This window comes from Mauremys reevesii, linkage group 1 (assembly GCF_016161935.1).
Source record: "Mauremys reevesii isolate NIE-2019 linkage group 1, ASM1616193v1, whole genome shotgun sequence".
Taxonomy (NCBI): domain Eukaryota; kingdom Metazoa; phylum Chordata; order Testudines; family Geoemydidae; genus Mauremys; species Mauremys reevesii.
Genome location: NC_052623.1, coordinates 331,018,101 through 331,031,788, shown reverse-complemented (window position 1 = coordinate 331,031,788; position 13,688 = coordinate 331,018,101). Strand labels below are relative to the sequence as shown.

Below are 13,688 nucleotides of genomic sequence, written 5' to 3'. Positions count from 1 at the left end.
TTAGATAGTAAAAGTGCACAGATAATTAACCTCCAGTCATTTTTTTGTGTTCACTGATCTCCTAATGCTGTATTTTATACAGTGGCCCTTATGGTAATTATTGATGACTCTCCTATTAGAAGTCAATTTTAGAATGTTATATAAAGGTAATATGTCGATGTTTTGTTTTTGTTTAGAGTTTATTACCAAAAGTAACATTTTATGCCTTTTTTTTTGCTAGCTTTACAATGAAGAAGTTCTTGATCTATTTGATACAACACGTGATATCGATGCAAAAAATAAAAAATCAAATATCAAAATACACGAAGATTCAACTGGAGGAATTTATACAGTAGGAGTTACAACACGAACTGTGAATGGAGAAGCAGAGGTGATAACTGAAAATAAGTTTATATATAACGTATGCATCCCCAATATAAAAATATGGATTGTCTCTAGTTTGATGGACAAACTTGTTAAACCCTGACTCATTTATCAATCCTTTCCCCTCCACCCCCCAGTTCTTACTGTAGTCCAAGTTTAACCATTTTCAAACCATAGATGCAGGCAGGGGGTGGTGGTGCTGGTGAATAGAAAATACTAAAGCTATTGTCCATGGTTTCTAACTTCTGATAAATATAATGAGTAAAAATGTAGGTCTTCTGTTCCATTAGTGACAGAACCTTCTGAAGCTCAGCAATTTAACTTAAGCTTAAAATAGAGTTGAAAACTTTTGTTTCAGACACAGCACTCTTTTATGTCTGTAGATTGATACAAATAGGACCTGCACTTAAGTACGGGCTTGTCTTCACTACCAGTGTAAGTCGACCGAAGTTAAACTACTCTAGCTATGTGAATAACATAGTAGAGTCAACGTAGCTTAGGTCGACTTACCCCAGTGTCTCCACTGCGCTGCATCGATGGGAGCTGCTGTCCAGTTGACTTACCTTACTCTTCCAGGGGAGCTAAAGTACCGGAGTCAACCGGAGAGCGCTCTGCCATCAATTTAGCGAATCTTCACTGGACCTGCTAAATCGATTCCCGCTGCATCGATTTCAGCAGCGTCAATCTTCCCAGTAGTGAAGACAAGCCCTAAGGCCTGGTCTACATTGGGAGGGGGGAGATCAATCTAAGTTACATAACTTCAGCTACGTGAATAATAATAGACCTACTCACTGCGGTGTCTTCACTGCGGTGAGTCGACTGCTGCCGCTCCCCCATCAACTCTGCCTGCGCCTCTCTCGGCGGTGGAGTACAGGAGTCAACGGGAGAGCGCTCGCGGGTCAATTTATCGCACCTAGACTAGATGCAATAAATTGACCCCCCCCGCTGGATCGATTGCTGCCCACCAATTCGACAGGTAGTGTAGACATACCTTAAGAAAGAACAGGAGCTGTGTTTAGCATAGCTTTATGATGGTAGTGTAATTCCAGCATGTATATGTGTATCCTAGGCCCTATGTATACTACTTTTCCCATGTTAGGAAAGCATTTTTATAATGACTTTTAAAATAATTTTACTGCAATGGTTTTAAAATTCTGACCCTAAATCTTGTTAGTGCCCATCTTGGGAAATTGTATTGTAGATGGTGCTCTAGTACACTATTGCTTTAAGTGGTGGAGGGATATCTTCTTGTCTCTCACGGAGGAATATAGCTGTAGAAAGCTCAGAAGACTGTACTGAGAAGCTACAGTGAAACCACATAACTCTTCAGTCTGCTCATAAGAGTCCATGCAATTTTCATTTAAAAGCAGCTGAAACATTAGTTGAGCAAGAAAACAATCTATTTATAGCAAGAGCATTTCTAAAGTGCAGGCAGGCAAGTGTAGCAATTCTTGCTCTTTTTTTAAAAAAAAAAATAAAAAATGGAATGTATACATTTTGTCTCTCTTACAGATGATACAGTGTTTGAAGTTGGGTGCTTTATCTCGAACCACGGCCAGTACTCAGATGAATGTTCAAAGCTCACGTTCGCATGCCATCTTCACTATACACTTGTGTCAAACCAGAGTTTGTTCTGCAATTGACACTGTATGTATTACAGATTTACAGTACTTTGCTTTAGTGACAGCTTTTCTGAATGTGAATATCAATTTGTCAGACAACTGTTCTGTGTTTGAATTACATTTAGTAAAAAATCTCACTCATCACCATGCCATTTGCTAGGCACTATGAATAATTTGATCTAATCTGTGCACATGTAACCAGCCCCATAGCTGGAGGCAATGGTAGACTTGTCAATTTCATATGTGAATCAGCCACTGTTGGACTGTTTAGCTCCCTCTTCCCTTCCTGTGAGAGAGGCTTTCAGTTGCTATTGGGAGTGGGAGGAAGAGAGGAAGTCCTGCCTATGGCACCTCTTATTGGTTATTCTGCCAGTGAGGCAGATGAGCAACCAATCATAGGGCTCAAATTCACTAGGAGGCTGGACCTTCTCACTACACTGCAAGGATGGGCTCCAGCCTCAGCCAGAATCATGTAATTGTGGAAAAAATAGCAAGAGTTGGCAATACCTTGTAACACAGTGGTCTGGCCTGGGGCCAGCCAGCCCTGTTTTAGGTGGAGCCCCATTTAAGAACTGATTGGGAGCTGGTTGTTCACAGGGTTCCAACCAAGGTGAACCCCCTGCCCCCATAGCTCCCCTCCTGTGAGCAATGGGGGAAGGATGGTTCCTCTGCTCCTTGCCCCCTTTTCTCCCTCCCTGCACCAACTGACCTGGGAATGGGCAGAGAGGGGTGAAGACCCCTTGGAGTTTTCCCCCACTCCTGGAACGGGGAGAGGGGGACCCCAGTGCAGCCCAACCCGGCTGGGAGAAGGAGGTGAAGAACCACAGAAGGAGAAGAGATGCAGTTGGGACAGCTGAACTGATGGTGGGGCCGAACAGATGGAGTGAGGGTTGGGGTGCTGAACTGCTGGGCAGGGGCCAGGAAGATTATGGGGGTGAGAGCTCCTGCAAAAGGGTCCAAAGTCGTCATCACTCAATGAATTTGGAAGAGTGGGCAACACTAATCACACACAAGAGATGTGCAGAAAGAATTCAAAAATCAAAGGACAAACACCTTCCCCCCCATAGTCTTTTTTAAAAAATTCCCATGATTTTGGGGCGGGCTGAGTCATGATTTTTGATCTCTTGAAGTTGACAATACTAGTTACACATCCTCCTTTCTGGGGGGCTTTAGTAAGATCTTTGGAAGATGTGGTATATGACATTACTGGATCCTGAAACGCAAACTTCAGCTGATTAAAAGGCTTTCTTGTGTTTCTACAGTGCCTAGCATAATGGATTCCTGATCCTAATGGGGACCCCTGGGCACAACTGGAATACAAATAAATAATCAGTTGGGGGCAGGGAAAGCCACAGTTCAGGTTTCAGGTTTTGCTTTTTTCCATAGACAGTAGCTTCTAGAGACCTGTTACTAGGGTAACAGATTTACTCCTTTGGCAGATAGCACAGCAGGTGAAGCCTCTGCTGCCCAGGGAGGGTAGGCAACTGGGACTGCAGAGGATTGGAAGGGTTCTACACCCTCTACATTTACGCCCTCTGCACTTAGAGAAGTTCTTAAACCTATAGTTTATTTTCTAAGTTAGCAAGAATGAAAGGATGTGTTAATATTTAAGGAGTGTGTGCGTGTGTGTGTGTGGTATAAATTAGCTATATAACTGTTACAGACTCAGAAGTAAGATACTGCAAGTCTTAAGAAAAATGATGCACAGTAATATTCTATTTTGAAACCTACAAAATCACCTGAGAGAAATGAAATGCTTAACTTCTAGTAAGTTTAAACCACAAAACATTGCAGTCAAAGACCACTAATGGCTGAGGGGACTATTAATGGGATGCAAAAACTATCGCACTCTGGTCATCAATTTTAAAACCAGCCCATGTTAGTACTGATTGAAAAGTTGTAATATTTTAACCAGTTTGCAGAATACGTCTATATGAAATGAGTTGGTCTTAGTCCAGTTTCAGTGGACGTGTCCGCAGCACAGATTGCCAACAAGGGAGTCAGTTAGTCTGTTTTCATGGCAATCTTAGCAGAGGGTCCAAGGAGTGAGTAAATAAGCATAGGGAAAGAACGATCTTCTCAACCCACAGGGGTTTCCTCTACAGTAGGATTGAGCCATATGGGCAGGGCAGAGTGAGGTCTACTGTTAGATACAGTATAGGCAGCAGTACCTGTTTTGGGATGGGTAAGACTTCAGTCTCCAAGGTAAGCATCAGCAGCAAACATACAGTTTACTAAGGGCCGTTGCACCAGCCAGAGTAACCACAGTTGATGACATCACACCAGGCATGGTATAGTGAAATTCTCAGATCATTCTCAGTCTTGTGAATCCATGAATCTCTGGGGTGGCCTTACGTGTGGTGCCAGGTAAGGTCAGGACATGCACCTGTTTGCACATTGATCGAGAGTTTGTGCTGGGGTGCTTTTGTTCATCCTGGTGACACTGCTGAAGAACATTCAGTGGTGCTTTTGAATATAACATGTGATTGAAGGAAGGCCAGATCTTGGGATTGTGACATTTCACACAAAGTCAAACCAGTTTATGCTCAGAATTTGGCACTGACAGTGCATATGGAATGCCTCCTGCTGCTCCACTTCTGCCTGTAAGAAGGTCCAGGTTTCTGACTGGTATAGCTGTACAGGCAGTATGCAGGTTTGGTAGATTCTGAACTTTGTCTCAGCGCAAAGCTATTTTTGCATTCATAAGCATGACATAGGCTTCATGCAGGAGGTGGTGAGACCTGTTCGTCAGAGAACATCCAGTTTGCTGCAACTGTTTGAACTTTGCTTGCAGCCCTAGGTAGATGAACTTGTCAACACTCTGCATGATACTGTACTGGGGGCTCTCGTTGCCCATCTCTGAGGTTGTGGACCTTGGTCTTCTGCCATGAGACATTAAACCCCATAGTGCAGGTGATGTTTTGGAGACATTGGAGGGCAGGTCTGAAATTCTCTGACCTCCCTCAGGATAAGGACTACTAATTCTTTTCTTAAAAAATGCTTTGGGGTGGCCTAATGGCAATGAAAGAGAATGTTTTTGCTGCCATGCATGAGGATGTGGATTTGAGAGTGACTGACTGAAACCCTCCTATAGCTTAAGCCACTAAAGACAAGGTGCCCACCAGACTTTATGCAGTTGGTCTGAAGAGATTAGGGTGTGCTGGTAGCATTTGTTACTACCTTGATGGAGATGTTGAATTTTTCCTTTTTCTCCCTTCTCCTGCCCCTACTTCATCCCCGGTCTAAAATGTGGGTTCTGCTATAAGAGTGGCAGCTGGGAAGAGAATCAGAAGAAAATAAGCATTTTCTACAATGAAGGTCTGGGATGATGCCCTAATGATAGCTGCGGATCAGGATTAGAAGTATAGAGTAGTAAATCAGTGGATCTTTAGCTAACATTCACTGTGCTATTTTGGCAGGTTGATGAACTAAGCAAATGTGTGTTACTTTAGAAAGTGACACACAATGCATTAACCAATACATTTTTTAACCAATTATTGGGGTGAATTGGGAAGATCCAGGTTTATGATCAAACTTTATTGCCCGGCTGTCTAGCTTTTTTTGCATTTCTTAATACAACATTTTTCTCTAGTAAGAAGCAGTTGGAGCTGTTTAGGCTGAACACTCATGTGTGGAACTTTATTTTGGTGCTGATATTTGTCTCAAGTTGGGTTTTTATGAAAAATATGTTCATGTGTGTAGCTAAACCTGAGGAGGATTTGGGAGTAGTTGCTTTGTTAAAAAGAGATTAGATTAATAAATTGAGGAGATAGAAGGGAACAGCACTGTCCCTTGTCAAATAATTGCTATTTGAGCCTTGTTAATATGCAGTAAAGTGTTTTACATTTTTTCTTGTTGCAAAACTTTGAATTCTTTCTTTGTTGCAGGACAATGTGACAGATAACAAGATAATTTCTGAATCTTCTCAGACGAATGAGTTTGAAACACTTACTGCCAAGTTCCATTTTGTTGATCTGGCAGGATCTGAAAGATTAAAGCGTACAGGAGCTACTGGAGAGAGAGCAAAAGAAGGCATTTCTATCAACTGTGGACTAGTAAGATTAAAGACTTGTTTTGTTAGGCTGTTAACCTCTTTTCTTGTTTTTCATTCTCTTCCATTGAGTAATCTCTGAAGTGGAAATGTTTAGTGATGCTCAGAACTAAAGACTTCAGTATGAGAGCTAAGAAATGACAATTTATAGGAGTTCTAACTAGGTTCCCATGCTTGTTAACAATTCCTGGGTTGCACTAGACTGTAATTGGAAAAGTGTGGTATCAGTAATTTTCTCTGAAAGTAACTTGGGCCCTGCAGAAAATATTTTTAGATAAAGTGTACCCTCTACTTATTGTAGCGGCAGTCACATTGTACTGTACTTACAGCAAACAAAAGCTATAATTAAAATATGTTTTCTGTAGTAAAATTTTAAATAAAACTAAAAAATACATAGTAGATTGCTAGGCTTATAGTCATATTATGAAAATCAAAATATTTCTTTAAAAGGACATAATCAACTTGAAATATAATTCATTAAAACAAAAAAATTAAAGTAGTTTCTGGTCCTATGTCTATCCCTGTCTATTTCGATGATTTTACAATTGAATTTTACTATTTAAAAAAAAAATTCTCTCCCCTGTTGCTGTGTGAAAGACCCAGACAGACAGGGGAAATTGACAGTCTTTAAGTGATTCCATGTCAAGCCTCTGATCCTTGCACTTGCTTGGAGCCCTGTTGGTTTATTAGGGCTCTTGTGGGTATAAGGATCTGCCTTTGCAATTTTCTTTACAGGACTGGGTTCCAAATTTGTTCATTTTATGGGTGAAAACATGCCTTCTAACAGCCAGACTGCACACTTAGCCTGTGATCAGAACATAACTTCTTTTTCTTTCTGGCTGATGTATCACCAGTGCTAAAAATTCTGCAACTGAAGCTTAGTTAACAATTTTATTAACATTGTGAGAGGCATAACAGAGTTCAGCTCAGTTTCCCATAATTGTATTGACTCTGCAGAGCTAGCAGGAGTTTTTGGTTTCTCTGGTTTTTTTTTTAAATCTTACATGCTTGCTTTAGTAACAAAAATATAACATGCATAAAATCTGATTGATAAGATGCTGCTTTTATAAAGTCACCATAACTGCACTTAGAAAAATACTTTAAACATTAAAATTTTAATTCACTGAATTACTTTTATAGCATTTTGTTGTAATTCATAGGTGGCAAATGACTTAAACAAATTCAAGCATATGGGAACACTACTGAAAGTAGCATTGAATCTGAGATTTTATAATTGTTGGCTCAATTAAGACATTTTACAAGAATATACTGGGAATTAGTTGCACAGAGTGCCACCTCGTGGTATATATTTAGAAGAACAAATATAGCTGAGACGCCATACATGCAAAGACCTCAAAGAAAGTGGTTATTTTCCTTTACATTTTAGACCTTGATACTGTAAATGCTTACACACATGAATAATCCCATTGAAGGAAATGGAATGTCAAGTGTACATAGGCTTTTGCAGGATCCAGGCAATAGATTGTTTATAAATACCATGTAAAGACTTGCCATAACAATGTAGTGTCTATGGTAATGGAAAAATCACAACTAAAGAATTCTATACTAGCACCTCAATAAATCAGAAAATTCAGGGTATTCCTTCTTTCATATCTGCAAAGGTGTTAAGTGCTCATTTTTGTGTCACAATAATACTGATGCAAGATGTTTGGTTTTTTTTAAACCACACTTAGTAAAATTAAATATAATAAGGAAGATACCTTGTATGAGAAATAGCTTATAAATTTAACAATCATCAAATTAAATGGCTGTTACAAAACAAAATGATGAATACTGCTACATGTGACCCTCATTTTGGATTAATTAAGAGAGCATATGCTTGCCACATAACCTGCTTGTTCATAAAGACAGCAGATTACAACGGTCATTTTAATTTATTATTGCAAGCATGTAAATATACACTAGTGCATAACAAAATTACTGTACCTAGGTCAGTAACAAATATTTTTTTAAATAAGGTTTCTTAAAATTGACAATGTTTGTTGTAAAATTTGTCATCTTTTTAGCTGGCACTTGGCAACGTAATAAGTGCACTGGGGGATAAAAGTAAGAAGGCAACTCATGTACCATACAGAGATTCAAAACTCACAAGACTACTTCAAGACTCTCTTGGGGGAAATAGGTATGAAAATTGGCTATTATATACTACATTGTGATGAACCTGGTTTGACGGCTTTGGTAAAGGACTGCATAATTTTAAAGAATATTATCAGCTTACTATATCTGAGGCCTAAAATGTTTTGGTGGCTGTGTATTTTATTACAAAACTCAAGATGACTAAAAATGTGTAATTTAAATGAAAACTTTCAGTTACCCTTTTGGAAATAAAAATACTTTTTGTATTTTGTTAGTGCATGAGAACAGGAAAGTAAGATATAGTATGAACAAAAGTGAAAATGACCACTATATTTTCCTTATGAGTGAAATTTTAAAAACCACTAACAGTATAAACATTGAAAGCTACAGTAGATTAATTTAATTTCCAATAGTCCAAGATGATATTAGTAACATAGGGGAAAAATTTTAAGTTAGTTGACATTGTCCCTTTCAGTGGCATTGTGGTTATACTTTGCTTATGGCTAAATTGTTTGAAATCTTAGCTGCCAATTAAGAAGAGAATCCTTTTTAAACTATGTAATTTAAATATTGTAATTTCATTGTTGCATCACGGCCTTATTAATTAGAATGTGGTTGGTAGTTGTAGTAATTTTTTGCTTGAAGGAGGAGGGTTTTTTACATGGCTTATCGTGTGGGATGTTCTGACCAGCCTTTGATGTGTTACAATATACAGTTAGTGTCACAAAGGAGGTGAGTTCCTCAATATGAATAGAATTCTGAAACATTTTATTATCTCAGCAGTGTTTTATAAAAAAACAAACCAACACCAAGAGGATTTCATTATCTAGCTGCCATTTTAATTTTGCAATCCAGTTTGCCTCCCCACAATATTTTTTTGGCACTATTCTTTATAATCCCTCACTCCTCCATTCCCCCCATCTTTGCATTTTTATGTTTGAAGTAGTTTTGCAAACTACTGCTTGCCCATTTGCTGCGGGGCTGGGGTTTGTGTGTGTGTGTGAGATTTAATAGTTTGATAAAAGACAGGTTTTTTTGGTTAATATCAGTCATCATTGTAAACAGAAGCTGAGTAGATTTTTCTGACTGAGCTAATATATTTTCATGAGTTTTCCAAGCTTGGTTTAAAGAGTTAATTGTCTCTTGCTTATATTCCTCTAGTCAAATCCTTAGCCTCTAACATTAATCACAGTTAGTTACTGTGGAGATGACTGTGATACAAACAAAGTATTATGACTTCAGTGAGAAATAATACTCTGTACTTAACGTATTATAGCTCTTGTAATCTTCAAAGTCATCATAAAAATTAACCAGCTAATTAAGCAATAAGCATCCAGGCTCAGATGAACCCTGAAAAACAAACATATTTGCGTGCAAATGTCCATAATAATTTAAAATACATAGGCCCTACCACAGAGAAAGAGCTTCTGCAGCTGCTGGCTGATAAAGCTCCTGTAATACACATCCATGTACACTACTTTCAAGTCACGGGGGGAAATGCTTTCCAAAAGCAGCTGCATACGCCAGGTTAGGCAGGAGATTATTATGGTGTATGCAGCTTCTTCTTCCTTTGGGGTGGAGTCTGACTCTCCCAATCTGATCATCAAGTATTGTAGTCCATCTCCTGAGAGTAGCCTCAGGATTTCTGAGCATATGTTCTCTCTGCCTCTTGCACTGTCATCTTCTTTGGCCTTTATGCAGCTTGCATGACTCAGAATGCCACAGATATGTTTAATGATGTTATGCTGAATTGAATCCTAAAGAAAAGAAGAAGAAAAAGCTAGTATATAACCATAATTGTCTCTAGATAGAACCAGTTAAAAACAGATAATGTGTTTGGTGCCACAGGTGAGGGTATTGTCTTTGAACCTAGATATACAACCCTAGTGTCTGTGTGATAACCCAGATAAAGGTTCTAACAGGTGCATGACACTGTTTTGATATGTCACCAATCCATTATGGCTGCGACTGAGTGATATCTTTACCAAACTTGGAATTGCCAAAAGATTTCGCAGAGGATGGCTAACCACATTTTGAAATCCAGATTGTCCTTGCAGAAATCAAAGTAATAGATTTTTTCCTCTTGCCTACCCCATATTCTCATTATGATAGGAATCAATATGTACTTACTTTCATTAGTTGTGTAGTTCATCTGTTAAAGTGGACAAGTCACTTGTATTAATTTTGTTTTAAATATCAGTTCTTTAACTTTGAAAAGCAGCTGTTGCTTGTGTGCAGAATCAGTTCTTCATATAATTTTTCAGTACTGTAACGTTCCATTGAATATATTTCATTGAATATATATTGTATATGTTGTGGACATATCACACACAATCTTTTATTACATCGTAAGAGTTGCTAGTAATAAGTCCATCTATGTTGTACTGCACCCCAAGGACTTTAGATGATGGTAATGCTACTATTGTGTCCATGTGTATTGTTCTCACTATGCATAATCCTGGCCAAAAGTTGATGCTGTAATAGTTCTGAAGCAGTATTTAAATATTAATCTTTTGCCTGTATTATGCGTACAAAGATACTGAGCACTGATGCTATTTTATTTGAAAAGAGTTTGCATTAGGCACTATATGACATGAAAACTTGCTTAGTTTTCAGATTATTTTTACATTTAAGGGAAAAGTAAAATGAAGGGAATAGAATGAATTTTGTTAAAATAGTTCATCATGAAAGTCTGATGGTAAAGCAGAGCTGAAGTCCCCACTCAGTGTGTCAGAGGGAAGTGTAGTAGTATTATGTCAAAGACATAAGAACATAAGAATGGCCGTACTGGGTCAGACCAAAGGTCCATCTAGCCCAGTATCTGTCTACCGACATTGGCCAATGCCAGGTGCCCCAGAGGGAGTGAACCTAACAGGCAATGATTAAGTGATCTCTCTTCTGCCATTCTTCTCCATCCTCTGCCGAACAGAGGCTAGGGACACCATTCTTTACCCATCCTGGCTAATAGCCATTTATGGACTTAGCCACCATGAATTTATCCAGTTCCCATTTAAACATTGTTATAGTCCTAGCCTTCACAACCTCCTCAGGTAAGGAGTTCCACAAGTTGACTGTGCGCTGCGTGAAGAAGAACTTCCTTTTATTTGTTTTAAACCTGCTGCCTATTAATTTCATTTGGTGACCCCTAGTTCTTGTATTATGGGAGAATAAATGGTTACAAACCTTAGTTAATAGTTCAGTTCTTTCAGAACTCCAAGCTGTACAATGGGGATAAGAGACAGTGGCCAATGCCAGGTGCCCCAGAGGAGTGAACCTAACAGGCAATGATCAAGTGATCTCTCTCCTGCCATCCCCTCTGACGAACAGAGGCTAGGGACACCATTCTTACCCATCCTAGCTAATAGCCATTTATGGACTTAGCCACCATGAATTTATCCAGTCCCCTTTTTATTGTTATTATCCTAGCCCCTTCACAACCTCCTCAGGTAAGGAGTTCCACAAGTTGACTGTGCGCTGCGTGAAGAAGAACTTCCTTTTATTTGTTTTAAACCTGCTGCCTATTAATTTCATTTGGTGACCCCTAGTTCTTGTATTAATAATACAAGATAATAATGACGTGACAGACAATTAATGAGTTTCTCTTTGTAAAATCTTTTAAGTTATAAAGAACTACCTAAATGCTAAATAATTACCATTTATTTTACTTGAAGGATCTGAGATGAGTTATTGATTAGCACAGAGGTGGGCAAACTACGGCCCGGGAGCCACATCTGGTCCTCCAGACATTTTAATCTGGCCCTTGAGCTCCCGCTGGGAAGTGGGATCGGGATCTTGCCACACTCCACACAGTTCCTGGAAGCAGCGGCACATCCCCACTCTGGCTCCTATTCGTAGGGGCAACCAAGAGGCTCCGCACGCTGCCCCCACTCCAAGCGCCACCCCCGCAGTTCCCATTGGCCATGAACCGCAGCCAATGGGAGCTGCAGGGGTGGTGCCTGTGCACAGGACAGCATGCAGAGCCGCCTGGCCACGCCTCTTCATAGGAGCCGGAGGGGGGACATGCCGCTGTTTCTGGGACCTGCTTGAGATAAGCGCTGCCCGGAGCCTGAGCCCCTGGCTCCCTTTCATGCCCCTGCCCCAGCCCTGATTCCCCTCTTGACTGCTGAACCTCTAGGTCCCAGATGGAGCACCCTCCTGCACCCCCAACTCCTCATACCTAGCCCCACCCCAGAGCCTGCACCCCCAGCCGGAGCCCTCATGCCCTCCTGCACCCCAACCCCCAATTTTGTGAGCCTTCATGGCCCACCATACAATTTCCAATACACAGATGTGGCCCTCAGGCCAAAAAGTTTGCCCACCCCTGATCTAGCATCTTATATGCTAAAGTAAGATGATTTAAGCACAATATGGTAGCATTAACTCACAATTTCCATGCTTTTAATGGTGTAAGTCACATTCTGAACATTTTTAAAGTTAGTTTAAAGTCAGTGCTTTTGTATCAATGTTTGTTTCAGTTGATGTATTTGATGCCATGGCACATGGGCTGTTTTGCATAATTTAAAAGGGTTTTTGTTTTGATTTATAAAGTTGATCTATGTCTGTAACTCACAGCCAAACAGTCATGATAGCATGTGTGAGCCCTTCAGACAGAGACTTCATGGAAACTTTGAACACACTAAAGTATGCCAATCGGGCACGAAACATCAAGAACAAGGTGATGGTTAATCAGGACAGGGCTAGTCAACAAATCAATGGTTTACGCAGTGAGATTGCACGACTTCAGATGGAACTTATGGAGTACAAAACAGTAAGTAAATTTTATTAGGGTTTCTTTCATTTTAGTATATCACTACCATTTTACAACTCATTTTTCTATTAGCTACTTCTACTACACAAAATAAAAGAACAGAATAATACCTTTAACTTATATAGCACATGGTGGCATCCCAAACTTTACCTTCAGATATGAATGCATGACTACCGTTGATGTCAATGGAAGTTGCATATCAGAAGGCAGAATGTGATCTTATATCCTATACAGAAAACACTTCATTCACCACTAGGCTGTGGGGGTAGATTACACAACAATTTAGAATGGCACATGAGTAAAAGTGTCATTTTTTAGGAATGTTATTGTTGTGTTGGTTAAAGATTTAAAAACCTATTGTGGCTAAAACAATTTATATAGGTTGGAAATTTTGCGCCTCAGTTGTAGAGATTCCTGTGCTGGTTTGACTGGCAAGAAACCAGATCATGGGTTAAATGTTTTACACAAAGTTCTTGAAACATCAAAGTAAATTCTGGACTCCGGTTTTAAAACTACAGTGTAAGTTATACATGTTGAATATTCATAATGTACTATGCCTACTTAGTATTTTTTCAGCAACAAAATAGAATCATTTTGAGGGAACTGGGGTTATTCAGTCTGCGGAAGAGAAGATTGAGGGGGGATTTGATAGCAGCCTTCAACTACCTGAAGTGGGGTTCCAGAGAGGATGGAACTAGGCTGTTCTCAGTAGTAACAGGTGACAAAACAAGATTCAATGGTCTCAGGTTGCAGTGGGGGAGGTCTAGGTTGGATATTAGGAAACACT

General features: G+C 39.6%; 1 protein-coding gene across 8 annotated transcripts in view; it reads left to right on the top strand.

The window, feature by feature from the left end:
* The window catches only part of KIF21A (kinesin family member 21A), a 148,750-nt gene that overhangs the window by 52,354 nt on the left and 82,708 nt on the right, over positions 1–13,688 (top strand). For all 8 annotated transcript variants that reach the window (XM_039516094.1, XM_039516075.1, XM_039516040.1 and 5 more), the window contains exons 4-8: positions 221–370; positions 1,876–2,010; positions 5,873–6,040; positions 8,064–8,179; positions 12,706–12,901. In XM_039516094.1, coding sequence (XP_039372028.1) covers positions 221–370; positions 1,876–2,010; positions 5,873–6,040; positions 8,064–8,179; positions 12,706–12,901 — 765 coding nt within the window. The remainder of the gene's footprint in view (positions 1–220; positions 371–1,875; positions 2,011–5,872; positions 6,041–8,063; positions 8,180–12,705; positions 12,902–13,688) is intronic.